The sequence below is a fragment of the Loxodonta africana genome, chromosome 5, assembly GCF_030014295.1.
Source record: "Loxodonta africana isolate mLoxAfr1 chromosome 5, mLoxAfr1.hap2, whole genome shotgun sequence".
In the NCBI taxonomy this organism is placed as follows: Eukaryota; Metazoa; Chordata; class Mammalia; order Proboscidea; family Elephantidae; genus Loxodonta; species Loxodonta africana.
The window spans coordinates 103,019,672-103,041,845 of NC_087346.1; the positions used below are offsets into that span (position 1 = coordinate 103,019,672).

Genomic DNA, 22,174 nt, shown 5'->3' on the forward strand with positions numbered 1-22,174 from the left:
TTTATCCCACAAAGGAGCATCATCTGATTAAGGGACATTATAGGTTTATGGCCACTTTGGAATCTTTTGAACTCTATTGTTTTCTCTGGGTATTTTTTTGTTGCTGTTGTGTTGCTGGCACTTGCAGGTTAATAGTTTTTGCACGTATGCCTATTTTGACTAGACTTGTGGCTGTGGGTTAGGTTAGCAATTTAAAGTTAGTGAAATCCTTGTTAAACTTGAACTCCCTTATTTATACCAGCTAATCTACATAATAATCAGGCAAAAGAAAGAGCAGCTTTTGTGTGATCAAGCAATCTGGCTGACCATGCTACCTACATTTCAGATAGTGGAGGAAACTGTATAAATAACTCAAGGACCTACAACCTTTATTCAAAACTTCTAACCTTCAAAACTAATTACCAGGCGACTGAATAAACTGCTTCTCCCAAAATTGTTTATTAATAACTTTTTATAATTTTTATGAATTTAAAAAACTTTTAAAATATACTTGGATAAATAAGTTTAGATTCCCCCTTTACCAAAACACTGATTTAAAGTTCATGTTTAAAACAACTATAAGCTGAATATACTTAGAAGCAATTTAGAATCTCTGTGATCACTTTAAGAACATGAGTTCCCATTTTGTGCTGTCTTGTTTTTCCTCTGAGGAACTTTCGTTTGATGCTAAGAAAGTATTTACGTTGTATAATATTATATAAACCTGAGTCTGGAGCAGGTCTCACAGGTCAAAAGATTTATACAGTCTTTGTGTTTCACTTTGTGTTGAGAACCTGCCTCTAATGTTCCGTTTGAGTTTTTGTATTTCATAAAGTTAAAGGCTATGGCTACCTAAGAATTTTATATCCAGCAAAACTGTCTCTCGAATACGAAGGCAAAATTAGGATATTTCCAGATAAACAGAAGTTTAGGAAATTTGCAAAAACCAAACCAAAATTACAAGAAATACTAAAGGGAGTTCTCTGGTTAGAAAATCAATAACATCAGATAACAACCCAAGATTAGGCCACACGACAGAGCAATCAGATATTAACCCAGACAGGGAAATCACAAAAAATAAAGACTATGGTTAGCAGTTACTGTCTTTCATAAGGCTGTCTTTTCACCCTTCCAAAAAAAAACCCTACTTTTTGTGGCTGGGCTTTTAATAATTATTCTGAAAAACTTTGATATAAATCAATATATCTAAAAAGTACACTGAGAAAAGATGAATTGTTTATTTTAATTACTATAACAAGACCTTAAAAAGAAACAAACTATTCTAAATCGCTTCTTTAAAGGAATCCTATAAAATATGCAAAAGGTTTTAAATAATTTTTTAAAAGCACCAGATGGTATTGTTAGATTATTAATTTTTCAAAGAACTTACTCTGATTGATTTAATAATAAATGTTTAGATAAACAGTCCTAGTATTCCCAGGAATTGATAAAAGTAAATTCATTCTAGTAGTTTTTAAGTTTCATAATATGTCGACTTAGTTACCAAGAACTTTCTGATTAACTTAAGCTGAATTAAATATACAGAATGCTTTATTAAAAGGAAAGATAGTAATTTTGTCCTGAAACCAAAAAGACTGGTTGTTCCAAGAAAAGAAAGAGAAAAGAAGAATTTAGATGGATATATACAGACAGTTTAACCCTAACCTTAACTCTACCATAACCCTAACCCTAACAATAACTCTAAACCTGACCCTAACCCTAGCACTAACTCTAACTCTAAACCTAACCCTAACCTAGCCCTACCCTTTACCGTAAACCTAGCCTTAAACCTAGCCTTACCCCTACCCGAACCCTAACCCTATACCTAACCCTAACACTAACCTTAACCCTACTCTAATATTTACCCTATCCCTGACTATTAACTGAAACTTCACCCTAACCCTAAGCCTAACTCTAACTCTAGCCCTAACCATAACAATTACCCTAAACCCTCACCTTAACTGTAAACCTAAGCCTAACCCTCACCCTAACCCTTAACCGTATCCCCAACCCCAAACCTAACGCTATGCCAAACTTTATCCCTAACCCTAATACAAACAGTAACCCTAATCTAACCCTAACCCTAAACTTAACCCTACCCTAACCATAAAACTAACCCTAACACCCTAAACCTAACGTCTATACAGACAGTAGTAGGTCAGAGGAAAGTTAAATAAAAAGTTAAAGATACTAAAGAAGAAAAGCTAAACTCATACCACAGAAAAAAGATGTATATTCAGGTTTACTAATGAATGTGTTTGCTGTTTAAAGATTTATGCTATGAGAAATATATAACAAAGATAGGAATTTATGATTAATGCTGTTTATTGCAACTACAGGTCTGATGGGTTAAATCTTAAGAATTTTTAAAGGCCTTAATATCAAATAACATATAAACAAAGAAGTAAGTTTCTCACTGTTAAAATAACAAAATTTTCTTTAATTACTAGGTTAATCTATTCTTTGTATAGACCAAACAGGGTTTGGTCTCTTGTTAAAATAAAATTCCTAAGTTAAAACCAAGCTAAATGGTTTTAAAAACAAGTATTTTTACCTTTAAAATCTCTTATTTAAATAACCAAAATACTGTTTCTCGGCAATCAATAATAAACTCCTGACAACGTCAAAATTTCATGGTAAGCCTCAAAGGACTTGTTTGTTTTATAAAAAATAAAAGATGGCTGGTTGGGGTAAGATGAGAAATATAAATTGGGCTCAGACTGAAAAATCTCATATGTTTATGGACTAGCTTAGGGGCAAAAAGATACCCCTTTAAAGTTTCTGAGTAGAAGACATAAACACAATCAAGGCACTGTGACCAATACACCAGAGCAAGGAGTGCAGAAAATACCAGCTGCTGGACCAGTCAATTAGGAGGTCACCAGTGAAAAGTCAATGTTGAGGACAAATTAGAGAAGAAAAAAATTCCACAAAGGATGGATGAAAAGACAAAATCAAGAGACCTTTAAAGCTGGGGAGCGTTTGATGGTAGTGACTGTTTTCTGCCTGGTTGATTGGGAGAAATATTAGTACTCTTAAAAGGTATGTGGGCAAGAGAACTAATAGGGGTTTAGTTTTAGAAATGTAAAATTTAAGGCAATTCAAATGAAGTTTCCCAAGAGGTCATCAAAAATGGACACCTGCATTTAGTTAGGGCAGAACAGCCTCAAGGTATAATATCTGGTTGCCAACAGCCTAAAATTATCACTAGAGCTTTGCAAGTAGATGAGATTTCCAAGACAGAAAGCAAAGAAATGAAGTTCGAAAAATGAGCCTTAGAGAATGTCCGTAAATATGGGAAGCGAGAGGAGAAAATAAAAAGGAAAAATTATCTTAGATACTTAGAGAGCTGGGCTGTGGAGCATCACAAAGGTAGTTAGGGGCAACTATGACTCACTGAACTACCATTCAAGGGGCCAAGTATTTCCATATACAGAGTTTCATTTTAACACAAGAGGAGAACCTGAGGCTCAATATGGTTAAATAATTTTCCCAAGTTCACGCACACAATATAGGGTAGGAGTTATTTCAAAACCACCAACACTGTTAAGACCTAAAGATCCTCTGTCCCAGCATGTATATTTATTCAAAAAAAAACAAAGCAGAGAGTTAACAGCATCAAAAGAGGACTGAAAAAGACATCTAGATTTAGCAACTAGCTAGGTTATATGTATCCTTCAAAATAAGAATTTCAACAAAAAGGCAGGGACTGAAGCCAGATAATGAAAACTAAAGCAAAGTGAAAATGTAGCTAATCCCCTAATTAGAAGTTTGATTTAATAACTGAAGACTGAAGAACAGGACAGAAACTAGCATGGTCAGAAGGATTAAATGAATGTTCTTTTCTTTTCCCCTTCAAAATAAGAGAAAACTGTAAACATACAGAAATGAACCAATGGACAGGGAGAAAATGAACATATGAAGGAAGCAAAGTATTGAAGATCAAGGGACACAGGAACATGGATACAGAGATGGGGTATAGAAAATATGGTAATTTTATCCAATACATTAAGAAAGGCAAAGCATGGGTATAAAAACAAATGTTAAGATGTATACAGGAGGTCTGATATAGTGACTTAAATTCCAATTTCGATATTCCACTATTCAGTTATACAGTGTTGTATCACAGTAAGTAATAACAGTATTTTTACTGGTGCAAACCTGACTATTTCAGTATTTTAATGTCTGAAATCCAAACTACTTATATCTTGAAAGCAGGATCGACAACCTGAAATTTAAAAAACGTGCTAATAAAACTCTTCGCTACTCAAAATGAAAACTTTAATTCCAAAATGAAAAATTGTAAAAACAAAAAAAGTACTCTCATTTAGAAAGTATTCTTTTATACTCTCATGATCTTCAAGAAGAAAATGACAATCAAAGAAATAAATAATTCCTATTCTAGTTCAAAGACTAGAGTTCAAATGAACACAAATGTGAAATTGATACAGATACCTGCATCGGAATCCCCATCTACACATGATGAAACTAGAGAGGATGAAGATGCTTTCTTTGAAATAAAATCTACAGCTTGCTACCAAGAAAAGGACTGATGTCCCTGCAAAAAAACAAAAACAATGTTGCTCAACAAGTTATCAAAAAAGAATTATCAAAAATGAGATTATTTGAAGATAAAGGCGTTACAAGAAAATGCTTAGAATTGGCTTATAGCTGTCTCTTCACCTTTACTGGTATGAAGTCAGAAAAAGCCTTTTCAGAAGCTGGAAAAATATGCACAAAAATATACATGCAATTTAAACAATGATACCATAGATAACTTGGATTTTAAAAATTCCATTAAGATTTAAAAAACTATATTTTAAGTTTTCATTATTATGTATTTCTGGATGTTTTAGCTTTTTAAATACCTCATTTTTATTGTTACTTGCTAATTCATATCAGAATGATAATATATATTTAACAACTACTTTTATAAGTATTTTTCATTTTAATGTATGTTTAACAACTTTATTTTTATGTTACTGTTTTACAATGTATTTATAAATTTTCATATTCAAAATGTATTCAGTGTACTTAGCTTCACAGATTTACATAACGAATTGTTTTGATAGTAGAATATTACCAAATAAATTCAATTAACATTACGATCATTTTGTCCTGAGAATAATCATTAGTAAAACCAGAGTCCTCAACCTTGGCTGTAGAGTAAAAAGCAAGAATTGGGAGGTTGGACTGGATGAAGAAGGACTGCAACTTAATGAAAATGGGAAAGAGTTCAACATATTTTGTGGAACATGTTCTTGCAGTTAAAAGACAATAAATAAAGAAATGCCAAAGAACAGTAAAGCAGAAACACGCTAACAAGAATTTGTACTGCGTCAGGTAATAGGGTCTTTTGGCTTTTTCAACAGTGCTATGAAAGCAGAGGAGTTCTTTGGACTTCCAGAATTCACAGCAAGTTGCAAATTATCGTTATTAAATCTATCTGATTTCCCCCAACTAAAGGGACTTGAGCTTCTTGTATTCCACTAACAGTATACATGTTCTACCCTGGAAAAAATAAGAAAAAAACTGAGTGAGTAACCTGAAATATAAACTGCATAAAAGAAAATATCCATGTAACTAACAGTACTTTTTTTTAATGGGATTGTAAATTGAGGTATAGTCATGATTATACATTCAGAGTGATTGCCTCCAAATTTTTTTCTGCCTGACTGTACAGGTAACTTATACCCAATGTAGAATGCCTTGAAAATACGCAATATAAAAGAAAAATATATATATATAGAATGAAGAAAATTTCTTAAAAATTTTCTAAAATTAATCACTACAAACTTTTTGGTTTATTTATATTTTCGATCTTTATATGCATATATGTAATAGATATGGACATAGGATATTTTTCTTAGGTTAAACTGGAATCCTACCTAATATACCCTTATACTTCTCACCAAAATTCCAGATGGATTAAACAAGTTGTTGTTGTTAGATGCTGTCCCGTCGGTTCTGACTCATAGCGACCCTACGTACAAAAGAATGAAACAATGCCCTGTCCTGCGCCATTCTCACAACTGTTATTATGCTTGAGCCCATTATTACAGCTACTGTGTCAATCCATCTCATTGAGGGTCTTCCTCTTTTTCACTGACCCTCTAACTTTACCAAGCACGATGTTCTTCTCCAGGGACTGATCCCTCCTGATAACATGTCCAAAGTATGTGAGATGAAGTCTGGACATCCTGGCTTCTAAGGAGCACTCTGGCTGTACTTTTTCCAAGACAGATTTGTTCATTCTAATGGCAGTCCCTGGTACATTCAATATTCTTTCCCAACACCATGATTGAAAGGTATCAATTCTTCCTTCATTTTCCTTATTTACTGTCCAGCTTTTGCATGCATATGAGGTGACTGAAAACACCATGGCTTGGGTCAAGGGCACCTTAGGCCTTAAAGTGACATCTCTGCTTTTTTAACACTTCAAAGAGGACTTTTGCAGATGTGCCCAATGCAATGCACCCTTTGATTTCTTGACTGCTGCTCCCATGGGTATTGATTGCGGATCCAAGTAAAATGAAATCCCTGACAGCTTCAATCTTTTCTCCATTTATCATGATGTTGTTTATTGGTCCACCTCTGAGGATTTTTGTTTTCTTTATATTGAGGTGTAATCCATACTGAAGGCTGTGGTCTTTGATCTTCATCAATAAGTGCTTCAAGTCCTCTTCACTTTCAGCAAGCAAGGTTGTGTCATCTGTGTAACACAGGTTGTTAATGAGTCTTCCTCCAATCCTGATGCTGCATTCTTCTTTATACAGTCCAGCTTCTCTGATTATTTGCTCAGCATACAGACCGAGTAAGTATAGTGAAAGGATACAACCCTGGCAGACATCTTTCCTGACTTTAAACCACGTGGCATCTCCTTGTTTTGTTCAAATGACTACCTCTTGATCTATGTACAGGTTCCTCATGAGCATAATTAAGTGTTTTGGAATTCCCATTCTTCTCAATGTTATCTATGATTTGTTATGATCTACACAGTCAAATGTCTTTGCATAGTCAATAAAACACAGGTAAACATCTTTCTGTTGTTTTCTGCTTTCAGCCAGAATCCATATGACATCAGCAGTGATATCCCTCGTTCCACGTCCTCTTCTGAATCTGGCTTGAATTTTTGGCAGTTCCCTGTCGATACACTGCTACAACTGTTTCTGAATGATCTTCAGTAAAATTTTACTTTCATGTGATATTAATGATATTGTTCAATAATTTTTGTATTTGGTTGGATCACCTTTCTTGGGAATAGGCAAAAATATGGATCTCTTCCAGTTGGCTGACCAGGAAGCTGTCTTCCAAATTTCTTGGCATAGGTGAGTAAGCGCTTCCAGTGCTGTATTCATTTTCTGAAACATCTCAATTGGTATTCTGTCAATTCCTGGAGCCTTGTTTTTTGCCAATGCCTGCAGTGCAAACTGGACTTCTTCCTTCAGTGCCATTGGTAGTTGATCATATGCTACCTCCTGAAATGACTGAACATCAACCAATTCTTTTTGGTACAGTGACTCTGTGTATTCCTTCCATCTTCTTTTAGTGCTTCCTCCATTGCTCGGTATTGTGCCCACAGAATCCTACACTGTTTCAACTCGAGGTTTGAATTTTTCTTTGGTTCTTTCAGCTTGAGAAATGCTGAGCACGTTCTCCCCTTTTGGTTTTCTAACTCCAGGTCCCTGCATGTGTCATTATAATACTTTGTCTTCTCAAGCCACCCTTTGAAATCTGCTATTCAGCTCTTTTACTCATCATTTCTTCCTTTCCCTTTAGCTACCTGACCTTCAAGACCAAGATTCAGAGTCTCTTCTGACATCCATTTTGGTCTTTCCTTTCTTTCCTGTCTTTTTTTAATGACCTCTTGCTTTCATCACGTATTATGTCGCTGATGTCATTTCACAACTCATCTGGTCTTCAGTCATTAGTGTTTGATGTATCAAATCTATTCTTGAAATGGCCTCTAAATTCAGGTAGGGTATACTCAAAGTCATACCTGGCTTTCATGGACTTGTTCTAACTTTCTTCAGCTTCAACTTGAACTTGCATATGGGCAATTGATGGTCGTTCTGTAGTCAGCCCCTGGCCTTGTTCTGACTGATGATATTGAGCTTAAGCAAGTTAGAGGTAACAAAAAAAGCACCAGTTGCCATAGACTCTGACTCACTGGTGACCCCACGTATGTCAGAGTACAGCTGTGCTCCACAGAGTTCTCAATGGCTGAGTTTTTGGAAGTGGATCTCCAGACCTTTCTTCTAAGGTGCCTCTGGACAGACTTGCACTTCTAACATTTTGGTTAGCTGTAAAGCATGTGAACCGTTTTTCCAAGAACTACAAAAACGTATCAGGAAATATGAATCAGTGTGTATTAGTCTGGAGCCCTGGTGGCACAGTGGGTAAGAGCTCAGTTGCTAACCAAAAGGCTGGCAGTTCGCATCCACTAGCCACTCCTTGGAAGCCCTATGCGGCAGTTGTACACTGTCGTATACAGTTGCTGTGAGTTGGAATTGACTCAATGGCAATAGGTTTCATTTGGATTTATTAGTCTAGGAAGCAGGATTTTATTCTTAAAAGCAACACAAAATTACAAAGAAAAAAAGCAAAAATTTAAACTTGTAAAAATTTAAATCTGTGTATATAAAAAATCCATTCATAATTATAACAAACAATATGAGATTATGTGTTTGCAAGATAGAATTATTAATATTCTTATGTTACGGATTGAAATCTTTACCCAAAAAAGTTATGTTGAAGTCAATATGACAAATATGACCCTTCTTTGGAAACAGGTTTTTTTTTTTTTTTTGGTTATGTTAATGAGGTGATACCAGAGTACAGTGGGTCCTACACCTAACCCCTTCTGACTGGTGTCTTTAAAACAGAGCAGAAACAGACACAGGCACACAGGGGAAAGAAGACATGTGAAGACAGAGGCAAAACACTCTAAAAGCCCCAGGATGCCAAGAATTGCTAGCTGCTACTAGAAGCTGAAAGAAACAAAGGACCTTCCCCAGGATCAGATGCCCCAAATTCAGATTTTTAGCCTCTAGAACTGTGAGAAAATAAATATCTGTTCTTTAAAGCCACCCACTTGTAGTATGTTTGTTACACAGCACTAGCAAACTAAGACACCTTACATAAAGAACTTTTACAAATCAGTAAGAAAAACACGATACTAATTTATACAGGATATGAAGCAATGACTCACAAGTCAAAATACAGCCAAGAAACATTAAAATTTTCAATAAAGAAGAAAAACAAAGTATCATTTTACCTGTAAGGTTTTCAGGTTTGTTTTATATTATCTAGTGGGGTCCAAGTGAGTTGGAATCAACTTGACAGCAACTAACAACATTGTAACTATTCAATACTGACAAAGAAGCCATAAAACTACAGCCTAACCCACTGCTAACTGCAGTGTAAATAAATACATTCTATCTAGAGGACATTTGTGTACACACATTTAAAGTCTTAAAAATGTTGCACTATTAACACCAATATAGCTGAAAAAAAATCAGATAAAAGAATTAAAAAAATGAAGAAACCCTAAGAATCATGTGGGACTCTATCAAGAAGGATAACTTGCATGTGATTCGAGTCCCAGAACAGGGATGGACAACAGAAAACACAGAGAGAATAGTTGAAGATCTATTGGCAGAAAACCTCCCTGACATCATGAAAGACGAAAGGATATCTATCCAAGATGCTCGCTGAACCCCATTTAAGATTGAGACAAAAAGAAAATCACCAAGACATTATCATCAAACTTGCCAAAACCAAAGATAAAGAGAAAATTTTAAAAGCAGCCAGGGAGAAAAGAAAGGTCTCCTACAATGGAGAATCAATAAGAGTAAGTTCAGACTACTCAGCAGAAACCATGCAGGCAAGAAGGCAATGGGATGACATATACAGAGCACTGAAGGAGAAAAACTGCCAGCCAAGGATCATATATCCAGCAAACTTCTCTCTGAAACATGAAGGCGAAATTAAGACATTTACAGATAAACACAAGCTCAGAGAATTTGCAAAAACCAAACCAAAGTTAAAAGAAATACTAAAGGAAATTGGTCAGAAAACTAATAATATCAGATACCAGCACAACACAAGGTCACAGAACAGAGCATCGTAATATCAACTCAAATAGGGAAATCACAAAAACAAATTAAGATTAAAAAAAAAAAAAACGCTCAAAACAGGGAATCATTGAAGTCAATATGTAAAAGATCACAATAATCAAAAAGAGGAACTAAATACACGTGGCATAGAACTCCCATATGGAGAGTGATACAAGGCGATATAGGACAATACAAGTTAGGTTTTTACTTAGAAAAATAGGGGTTAATATTAAGGTAAAAACAAAGAGGTATAACAACTCCATAACTCAAAATAAAAACCAAGAAAAACGTAACGACTCAGCAAACATAAAGTCAACTACTATGAAAATGAGGAACACATAATTTACAAAGAAAAACGTCTCAGCACAAAAAAGTAAGTAGAAAAATGAAACTGTCAACAACACAGATAAAAAGGCATCAAAATGACAGCACTAAACACATACTTATCTATAATTACACTGAATGTAAATGGACTAAACGCACCAATAAAGAGACAGAGGGTCTCAGACTGGATAAAGAAACACGACCCGTCTACATGCTGCCTACAAGAGACACACCTTAGACTCAGAGACACAAACTAAAACTCACGGATGGAAAAAAATATATCAAGCAAACAATAAGCAAAAAAGAACAGGAGTAGCAATATTAATTTCTGACAAAATAGACTTTAAAATTAAATCCATCACAAAGGATAAAGAAGGACACTACATAATGATAAAAGGAACAATTGACCAGGAAGATATAACCATATGAAATATTTATGCACCCAAGGACAGGGCTGCAAGATACATAAAACAAATTTTAACAGAACTGAAAAGTGAGATAGACACCTCCACAATTATACTAGGAGACTTTAACACACCACTCTCAGAGAAGGACAGGACATCCAGTAAGAAGCTCAATAGAGACACAGAAGACCTAATTACTACAATCAACCAACTTCACCTCATTGACTTATACCAGAACTCTCCACCCAACTGCTGCAAAGTATACTTTTTTTCCTAGCGCACATGGAACATTCTCTAGAATAGACCACATATTAGGTCATAAAACAAACCTTTGCAGAATCCAAAACATCGAAATATTACAAAGCATCTTCTCAGACCACAAGGCCATAAAAGTGGAAATCAATAACAGAAAAATTAGGGAAAAGAAATCGAATACTTGGAAAATGAACAATACCCTCCTGAAAAAAGACTGGGTTATAGAAGACATTAAGGAATGAATAACGAAATTCATAGAATGCAACGAGAATGAAAATACTTCCTATCAAAACCTCTGGGACACAGCAAAAGCACTGCTCAGAGGTCAATTTATATCGATAAATGCACACAAACAAAAAGAATAAAGAGCCAAAATCAGAGAACTGTCCCTACAACTTGAACAAATAGAATGCCAGCAACAAAAGAATCCATCAGGCACCAGAACAAAACAAATAATAAAAATTAGAGCTGAACTAAATGAATTAGAGAACAGAAAAACAATTGAAAGAATTAACAAAGCCAAAAGCTGGTTCTTTGAAAAAATTAACAAAATTGATAAACCACTGGCCAGACTGACTAAAGAAATACAGGAAAGGAACAATCCGAATAAGAAACGAGATGGGCCACGTCACAACAGACCCAACTGAAATTAAAAGAATCATATCAGATTATTACGAAAAATTGTACTCTAACAAATTTGCAAACCTAGAAGAAAGGGATGAATTCCTGGAAAAACACTACCTACCTAAACTAACACAATCAGAAGTGGAATAACTAAATAGACCCATAACAAAAAAAGAGATTGAAACAGTAATCAAAAGACTCCCAACAAAAAAAAGCCCTGGCCCGGATGGCTTTACTGCAGAGTTCTACCAAACTTTCAGAGAAGAGTTAACACCACTACTACTAAAGGTATTTCAAAGCACAGAAAATGACGGAATACTGCCTAACTCGTTCTATGAAGCCACCATATCCCTGATACCAAAACCAGGTAAAGACATCACAAAAAAAGAAAATTATAGACCTATATCCCTCATGAACATAGATGCAAAAATCCTCAACAAAATTCTAGCCAATAGAATTCAACAACATATCAAAAAAATAATCCACCACGACCAAGTGGGGTTTATACCAGGTATGCAAGGCTGGTTTAATATTAGAAAAACCATTAATGTAATCCACCATATAAATAAAACAAAAGACAAAAACCACATGATCTTATCAACTGATGCAGAAAAGGCATTTGACAAAGTCCAACACCCATTCATGATAAAAACTCTCAGCAAAATAGGAATTGAACGAAAATTCCTCAACATAATAAAGGGCATCTATACTTTTTTTATACAAAGCCAACAGCCAACATCATTCTAAATGGAGAGAGCCTGAAAGCATTTCCCTTGAGAACGGGAACCAGACAAGGATGCCCTTTATCACCGCTCTTATTCAACATCGTGCTAGAGGTCCTAGCCAGAGCAATTCGGCTAGACAAAGAAATAAAGGGCATCCGGATTGGCAAGGAGGAAGTAAAATTATCTGTTTGCAGATGACATGATCTTATACACAGAAAACCCTAAGGAATCCTCCAGAAAACTACTGAAACTAATAGAAGAGTTTGGCAGAGTCTCAGGTTATAAGATAAACATACAAAAATCACTCGGATTCCTCTACATCAACAAAAAGAACATCGAAGAGGAAATCACCAAATCAATACCATGCACAGTAGCCCCCAAGAAGATAAAAAATACTTAGGAATAATTCTTACCAAAGATGTACAAGACCTATATAAAGAAAACTACAAAGTACTAGGGCAAGAAACTAAAAAAGACCTACTTAAGTGGAAAAACATACCTTGCTCATGGATAGGAAGATTTAATATAGTGAAAATGTCTATTCTACCAAAAGCCATCTATACATACAATGCACTTCCAATCCAAATTCCAATGACATTTTTTAATGTGATGGAGAAACAAATCACCAACTTCATATGGAAGGGAAAGAAGCCTCGGATAAGTAAAGCATTACTGAAAAAGAAGAAGAAAGTGGGAGGCCTCACTCTACCTGATTTTAGAACCTATTATACAGCCACAGTAGTCAAAACAGCCTGGTACTGGTACAGCAACAGGCACATAGACCAATGGAACAGAATTGAGAACCCAGATATAAATCCATCTACATTATGAGCAGCTGATATTTGACAAAGGCCCAGTGTCTGTTAATTGGGGAAAAGATAGTCTTTTTAACAAATGGTGCTGGCATAACTGGATATCCATTTGCAAAAAATGAAACAGGACCCATACCTCACACCATGCACAAAAACTAACTCCAAGTGGATCAAAGACCTAAACATAAAGACTAAAACGATAAAGATCATGGAAGAAAAAATAGAGACAACCCTAGGAGCCCTAATACAAGGAATAAACAGAATACAAAACATTACCAAAAATGATGAAGAGAAACCAGATAACTGGGAGCTCCTAAAAATCAAACACCTATGCTCATCTAAAGACTTCACCAAAAGAGTAAAAAGACCACCTACAGACTGGGAAAGAATTTTCAGCTATGACATCTCAGACCAGCGCCTGATCTCTAAAATCTACATGATTCTGTCAAAACTCAACCACAAAAAGACAAACAACCCAATCAAAAAGTGGGCAAAGGATATGAACACGCACTTCACTAAAGAAGATATTCAGGCAGCTAACAGATACATGAGAAAATGCTCTCGATCATGAGCCATTAGAGAAATGCGAATTAAAACTACGATGAGAGTCCATCTCACTCCAACAAGTCTGGCATTAATCCAAAAAACACAAAATAATAAATGTTGGAGAGGCTGCGGAGAGACTGGAACTCTTATACACTGCTGGTGGCAATGTAAAATGGTACAACCACTTTGGAAATCTATCTGGCATTTTCTTAAAAAGTTAGAAATAGAACTACCATACAACCCAGAAATCCCACTCCTCGGAATATACCCTAGAGAAATAAGAGCCTTCACACGAACAGATACATGCACACCCATGTTTACTGCAGCTCTGTTTACAATAGCAAAAAGCTGGAAGCAACCAAGGTGTGCATCAACAGATGAATGGTTAAATAAATTGTGGTATATTCACACAATGGAATACTACGCATCGATAAAGAACTGTGACGAATTTGTGAAACATTTCATAACATGGAGGAACCTGGAAGGCATTATACTGAGCGAAATGAGTCAGAGGCAAAAGGACAAATATTGTATAAGACCACTAGTATAAGATCTTGAGAAATGGTATAAACTGAGAGAACACATACTTCTGTGGTTACGAGGTGGGGAGGGAGGGAGGGTGGGAGGGTGGGAGAGGGTTATTTACTGATTAGTTAGTAGATAAGAACTACTTTAGGTGAAGGGAAGGACAATACTCAATACAGGGAAGGTCAGCTCAACTGGACTGGACCAAAAGCAAAGAAGTTTCCGGGATAAACTGAATGCTTCAAAGGTCAGCGGAGGCAAGGGCGGGGGTTTGGGGACTACGGCTTAAGGGGACTTCTAAGTCAATTGGCAAAATAATTCTATTATGAAAACATTCTGTATCCCACTTTGAGATGTGGCGTCTGGGGTCTTAAATGCTAACAAGCGGCCATCTAAGATGCATCAATTGGTCTCAACCCACCTGGATCAAAGGAAATGAAGAACACCAAGGTCACACGATAACTATGAGCCCAAGAGACAGAAAGGGCCACAGGAACCAGAGACTTACATCATCCTGAGACCAGAAAACTAGATGGTGCCCAGCTACAACCGATGACTACCTTGACAGGGAGCACAACGGAGAACCCCTGAGGGAGCAGGAGATCAGTGGGATGCAGACCCCAAATTCTCATAAAAAGACCATACTTAATGGTCTGACTGAGACTAGAGGAATCCCGGCGGTCATGGTCCCCAAACCTTCTGTTGGCCCAGGACAGGAACCATTCCCGAAGACAACTCATCAGACATGGAAGGGACTGGACAATGGGTAGGAGAGAGATGCTGATGAAGAGTGAGCTACTTGTCATCAGGTGGACACTTGAGGCTGTGCTGGCATCTCCTGTCTGGAGGGGAGATGGGAGGGTAGAGAGGGTTAGAAACTGGCAAAATTGTCACGAAAGGAGAGACTGGAAGGAGGGAGCGGGCTGACTCATTAGGGGAGAGTAAGTGGGAGTATGGAGTAAGGTGTAGATAAGCTTATATGTGACAGACTGACTTGATTTGTAAACGTTCACTTAAAGCTCAATAAAAATTATTAAAAAAAAGTAGCAGTAATTAGCGTAAGTATATCATCAAAGACATAAAGATTTATATGCACAGATGTTTATGACAGCATTACTTAAAATTAAAAAAAAACTTACATTTCCAAAAATTAGAGAACAAATGAATAAATCATGGGCCAGCAATACAGCAGTGATACCATGAAATATATAATGATCCTGATGCTCTTAAAAATGTTTATATATATGTAAAAGTGTATATATCAGTCTCCATTTCTGGGTGAATGATGGATAACTTTCATTTTCTTTATATAATATTTTGTACTTTCCAAATTTTCTTAAATGATCATGTAATCAGGAAGAAAAAACTGCACAAAAATATCTTAAAATACTCACTGCTAGGAAGGTACAAAGGAAATCCTGGTGGTATAGTGGTTAAATGCTACAGTTGCTAAACAAAAGGTCGGCAGGTGGAATCCACTAGGGGCTCCTTGGAAACTCTATGGGGCAGTTCTACTCTGTCCTACAGGGTCGCTTTGATCCAGAATTGACTCAATGGCAATGGGTTTGGGTTTTTTTGGCTTAAAAACAAAACAAAACAAAAAACCCAGTGCCATTGAGTCGATTCCAACTCATAGGGTTTAGGAGGGTGCAATGATATATATATATTTTTAATGATATAGGTATCCATATATTGTTGGTAGTTACATAAACTGATAAAAACTTTTCTGGCAAATGTACCTAAACCATCGAAAATAATTATTTTTTGACTTAGTAATCCCAGATTGTTTCCCTTTAGTTCTTGTATTTCTTTGCCAATTCCCCCAAATCGTCCAGCAATGCTCCAATGCTCACTGCTGCCACTGTGGATTGGAAAGTGACCTACATGCTTTTCCACCCTCCTCTGCCCCAACCCAGGCCAAAATTCTCCTCCCCCTTTCTCATCCTCCCCTCCTCTCACCACGCAGGTTTAGAACAAAAAGGGACTCAGGAATTTAGAGGTATATGTCATAGAAAATCAGGAGATAAGAGGATATAGTGAATTCCATGGAAATTACAAAAAGACTTAACCTAATTCCTGGTTACTGGAATCTAAAGTTTAGAACCAAGAATCTAACTGGTTCTAAAGTTTAGTACTGCTGAGCAGCCCTTCCTGAGTCCACACCACTTCATCTGCCTGACCCTTCCTGTGTTCCATAGATAAGACAGCATCCACTACTATGTCTAGTTCCCTTGATTTACTTTTAACATCTTAGTATGTGTGACTATTGGCCTCCTTCCTGTTCTGAACCCAGCTGGGTCCCCTGGGTTCCCACCTGCTTCTGAACCAAATGGCCATTACTTTCTTCCCTTGTCTACCTCTCTCCCACCCCTAAGACATCTGAGAGATTCAGACACTTATTCAATCATATCCCTTCCGGTTAGAAGCCCAGTTATTTCGCTTTAAAGCACCGTATAAGATACAACTACATTTTTATACCTTGAACTTGAATGCCTGCCAACGAAGGGGAATTTTTTTCTCCTCCATTTTCAGCAGTCCATTCTCACACAATGGCAAAAAAAAAAGTTAAACTTAAATGTCATACGTTTTAAAAGATCAACTGCATGTAGTTACAAAGCAAATCACCAACTTGAAACTTTCGGGTATTTAACAATGCTGAATCTTTGCTTATATGGCTATTACATTGTACTTTGATCATTTCTTACCTCCAAAAAGTGGACAAAAAAAGCAAGCAAATGACATTTAAAGAAAACATATGGAAGAAAAATCTCTTCCAACATACTACAGACAGAAGAAAAATTATTTTTGAGCCATACCAAAAATTTCATGAGAATATAATTTTAAAAAGACAAATAAGATTCTACTAAAATATAGAAATTAGAATAAATTCCTATCTAAAAACAAACACCAAGATCATAACAAAATATTAAAAGGCAAAAGTCTTATTTAAAAACAATATTATAAAATCCCAGTTTTACAGACAAGGATCCCTTAGCCTAGCCTATTGCCGTCGAGTCAATTCCAACTCATACGACCCTATAGGACAGAGTAGAACTGCCCCACAGAGTTTCCAAGGAGCACCTGATAGATTTGAACTGCCAGCTTTTTGATTAGCAATCTTAGCACTTAACCACTACGCTACCAGGGTTTCCAAGGATCCCTTTCCAAGGATCCCTTAAAAAAAAAAAAAAAAAAAAACTACTTAGGACCACTTAAATATGGGTCTTGAAACCTGGATACTGTCTCTACCACTGCGGCCTTTATCTGGCATGGCTCGGTTTTTCGTAGCTGTCCAAAAGGGTACTGACAGCCGTATCTACCATTATTTGTATCTCAAAAATCACTACATGATTAAAACTTGCATAAAATTACACATTCATATTCTCTCTCTTTTACACACACACACACACACACACACACAGTTATTTAACCCAAAATGGCTATTGTTTTAAAAAAAAAAAAAATGATACTGGATTAAAAGACAGAAAGTTCAACGATGAACACTAAGAATGCATTTCATGAACAAGCACTTCAGTTCAATTTCGGAAGCGGAAATAGCACACAGGGTCAGCTGAGCCCAGGAGTGACAAGAAGGGCAGTGCAGATGCGAGCCCCACGTTGCTGTGAAGGACCAGGGCAGGCAGAGGGCAAGAGACAGGGAAACCCATTCACCACGTTCCCAACCACCAGTAGACCCTTGTTTCTCATCACATTAAAATATACACAATCCTTGCACACCTCTTGATCTGATCTGCAGTACATCCCTTTGTTATCACGAGACATGTGTAACTCATTAGCTCAAATGCTTTTGACCTTTTCTTTTTTAAAAAAATAACATTTCTAGAATTAACAAGTTATACAATCAGTTGAAACTAGATTGTGTGAAACGCCAGTTCATTAATGGGTATAATCATACTTCATCCAGTAAAAATCTGTTAACAAAGGAAAAAAGTTGGATTAAAAAACTTGTTTTTTTTCTGGTTACTTTACAGTCAATTTTTCCATAAAGGCATTTCGTAACTCATGATACAAACTTGAGATCCAAATACTTCATTCAGGAAAGTATTTAATAAATGCCAAGAACCAAACCAAAAAGAAACAAACCCATTGCCATCAAGTCAATTCCAACTCATAGCGACCCTACAGGACAGAGCAGAACTGCCCCATAGAGTTTCCAAGGATCACCTGATGGATTCAAACTGCTGACCTATATGGTTAGCAGCCGTAGCTCCTGATCACTACACCACCAGGGTTTCCAGGAATGGGTAAAGTTGTATGGAAAAGGCAAAGATGAGTAAGGCATTGCCACGCTTTCATGACACTCAAAAGCTAGTAGTAAACGTACACAAATTACTAGATCCCAAGGCAGCAGGATGTGTATGTGTGAACATGCCATAAGGTATATTAAAATGTTAAACCCATTGCTATGGTGTCAATTCCAACTCACAGGGATCCTAAAGGACAGAGTAGAACTATCCCATAGTTTCCTAGGCCATAATCTTTACGGAAGCATACTGTCACATCTTTCTCTCGCAGAGCAGCTAGTGGGTTCGAATCTATGACCTTTTGGTTAGTAGCCAGGCCCCTCACCATAGGGCACCAGGGCTCCTTAGATAAAATGTTAAGAGCACCCAAAAAGGGAGAAAAGAAAAGCTAGGCATCAGGATAAAAGACCTACATTAGCATACTATCTAGTCATTTACTCAATTAATCAAACTATTAAAATCAATTACTGAATTAAACAAAATAGGTTAAGAGGTCCAGCGTGATGCAGTATGACCACCTGTCTAGGGCACAAGAGATCAGATTCTAATTCTCATCCTGCTGAGTACTAGCTTCTAGCTCTATGACACTGACTGACCCATCACTTTTTCCAAACCTAAGTTCCTCATTTATAAAAGGAAAACGTTACCTGCTCTACCAGTTTAATGGGCTGCTGTGAGAATGAAATCCGCTCAATGAATCATTATTTCACAATAATTTTAAATCCGAGCTTCCTTTCCATACAGGAATCTCGTATCATTTCCGATGGCTGGTAGGTTACACAACTTCTGCCTGAGTACCTCCAGTAATGAGAATTTATTTCTCAAGAACAGCTACTACATTTGGGACAGCTCTAATTCTTAGAAAATTCTTGCTTAGTGAAACCAAAATATGCTCCTCTGAAATTTCCATCCATTGGTCCTATGAAAAACCATGTTACTGGAAGAACGACAAATCGCTTTTAATCAGGAAATTTTAGGGGAGGCTTCACTCAAAGGAGGCATCTGCCAGTTCTTAAAGGGTGGGAAAGGTTCTGACTAGTGGGCTGCAAGACCTGGCTTTTTTTTTTAAATCAAGGAGGTCTGTTGGGGGGAGAGACCAGCAGGAGAGCACATGGCATGCCCCAAGAAGTGCCTGAAGCACATTCTGGTCTGAGTACAGCGTATGCTCTGTTGTCCGTCGGGTCGCTATAGGTCGAACTGACTCGAGGGCATCTAACAACATACGTGCAAGGGAGTGGTGGCTGAAGACTGGAGGCTGACTGGGCCCAGATCATGAAGAAACCTGAACATCCAGCTAAAGAGGGTGGACTGAAATCTGTAAGCAGTGGCAAATCATTCACGATTTCTGAGAAGTGGTAAGATTCAATGTTTAGGAAGATTAGTTAGATGGCAACAGGCAGGAGGATGGGGGACGCTGAGCGCCAATCGGGCCCCAACTTGCGGTTGTTTAGTTAGAGACTATAAAGAGCGCCTGAATCCGGCAATTGGAATTAGTGAAAGAACACCGGGCGGCCGGAGGGAAAACGTTTAAAAAGGTTTGACCACACGTGACTAGGCAGAGTCATCTATTAACACAAACTCAGAAGTTAATTTACATGTATTTCGGGAAGGCCAAAATACAGGATTTTTGTATACTTATAAATTTAGTTTTAGTACCCAACACTGCTGCAGCCCTCTGTACTGTGGAAAATCTGACTATTCCTCTGCGTCCCTAAGGCCTACTTCCTGCTAGCCAAAAAGCGTTTTTAAAAAAGTGAAAGTCACAGTTCATAACCCATATATATTTAACAAAAATCGCAAGTCATGCAAAGCTGAATTTGGGTAAGCAGTTTGAGATAAGCTGTTCCAAGAGTGAAACGGCCAATGTTACTGTCTCCGGGGAATACAAACTGCCTCCCAGCTCCCTCTATTAAAAACTTTCTACTTAGGGTAGGTGTTTCCCACTACTCTACGATACACCTGATCAATTAGACGCCCTTTCCTCAGTAGCATCTTTGTCCGTCCGAACTAAAGGTTTGCCTCCTGAGCGTCCCGTTTCCCTAAAAGGAGCTAGGCGCGGCCAGGCCCGACCGGGAAGACAGCGCTGGGATCGTCTGCCAGTCTGGAGAGTAGGGGCCGGCCTCCCCTCCCCCAGCCGGGGGCGGCGCTCTCGGCAGCGCCAGCCTGGTACCCGGCGCAGCAGACTCCGCACCTCGCCCGCCCCATCCCCCGCCCACGGCGCCGCGCGATCCCGCCCGCCGCGGCCCTTCCACCGCACCTCGGCCCGAGCCGGCTCGGGGCCCTGCCCTGCCGCGGGCTGCGGCTGCAGCTGCTGAGCAGGCACCGCCGGTTCCTTGTTCCGGTGGCTAAGGTCTTCGTCGACGACGGCCCGCACCCCGGCCGGGGCCCACAGCAGCGGAACCAGCAGGAACAGAAGCAGCCCGGGCGCGGATGCGCGGCCGCTCCCCTGGGCCGCCGCCATCCCACCCGCCGAGACCGCCACGCAAGGGCGCAGCAGGAGGAAGTGCTAGCGACTGGAAGCCTCGACCCGGAGCCGCCTCCGCGGCGTGGTCCTCGCGTCCCGCACACCACGCCGCTGCTTAGTAAGGAGTCGGCGCCATGCGGAAGGTGGGAGCGGCGGGCGCGAGGCTTATGGGCAGGCCGGGGTGACCCGCTCAGGTCTCGTTCTCTCAGGCGGCGGCCACACAGGACTGGACCAACTGTCTCCGCGCAGCCCAGCACCAACTCCTTGGGCCCCGCCCCCTGTCCGTGATGGCCTCCCATTGGCCCGGCGTCCGCCTCGGCGTCGTGACGTCCCTAGGGCAGGTTGAGGCGCGGCTGGCGCCCTCTTACCATTGGGCTGGGTGTCCTAGGCAGGTACTGGACGCCACGTGGCCTTCCTCTTCGCGGCATCCTTCCCGCGCCCCACCCGGGACCCCTTTCCCCTTTCTCTGCTCCACCGTCCCAGGGCTGCGCGGCTTATTATTTCTGCTTCCTCCGGAGCCTTCTGCCCTAACAACTAGACTGACCTTTCTCTGCTTTTATCCTTTCCTAAATTTTTTTTTTTTTTTTTTTTTTAATGTCAAAACAGTTGGAGCGCCACTCCTTACGTGGCACTTGCTGCGAGATCTACCACACCTGGCCGGGTTTTACCCTCCCTCTCGGGTTCTCAGTGCCGCCACCAACGCGGCGATCCACTGAGGTGAAATTTCTTTGGAGGCCAAATTGCGATTATAAAAACAAAAACACTCTGAAATAGGATTTCAGAAATAACGACAAAAAAAATTTCAAGCATTGTTTTAGATATTGTTTGCTTTCCTGTAATCAACTTCCAGCCCAAAAAAGTCTAATACTGCCCTTGTCCTGGAAACCCTTTCCGCTTTGGATGCACCCGTTTTGCGCTGCACATATTTTAGAATGGCCTCTAAAAAGGTTTGGTTTTTAAACGGAGTATTTACGATTTTTGCAGGATGGGGCTTCGGAGAGGGCAGTAGAAAACAAAGGGATGTTTGGTAGGGCTCGAGAATATTACGTTTATAAAAAGTTGAGCTACTTAGGTATTAGAGATTTGACTAAGAGATCCAGCCCCTATAGTAATGAACAAAGAGTGCTAACAGT

At 38.6% G+C, this 22,174-nt stretch overlaps 1 protein-coding gene across 2 annotated transcripts in view; it reads right to left on the reverse strand.

Annotated features, from left to right (window-relative positions):
* The window catches only part of TMEM165 (transmembrane protein 165), a 42,422-nt gene extending 21,134 nt beyond the window's left edge, over positions 1-21,288 (reverse strand). Inside the window, exon 1 of one of the 2 annotated variants that reach the window (XM_003415930.4) lies at positions 20,835-21,288. In XM_003415930.4, coding sequence (XP_003415978.1) covers positions 20,835-21,038 — 204 coding nt within the window. In that variant the 5' untranslated portion in view covers positions 21,039-21,288. Of the gene's footprint in view, positions 1-4,434; positions 4,831-20,834 lie in introns of those variants that run through there. The other variant, XM_023555069.2, reaches the window with a different exon arrangement.
* Positions 21,289-22,174: the final 886 nt, after the last annotated feature.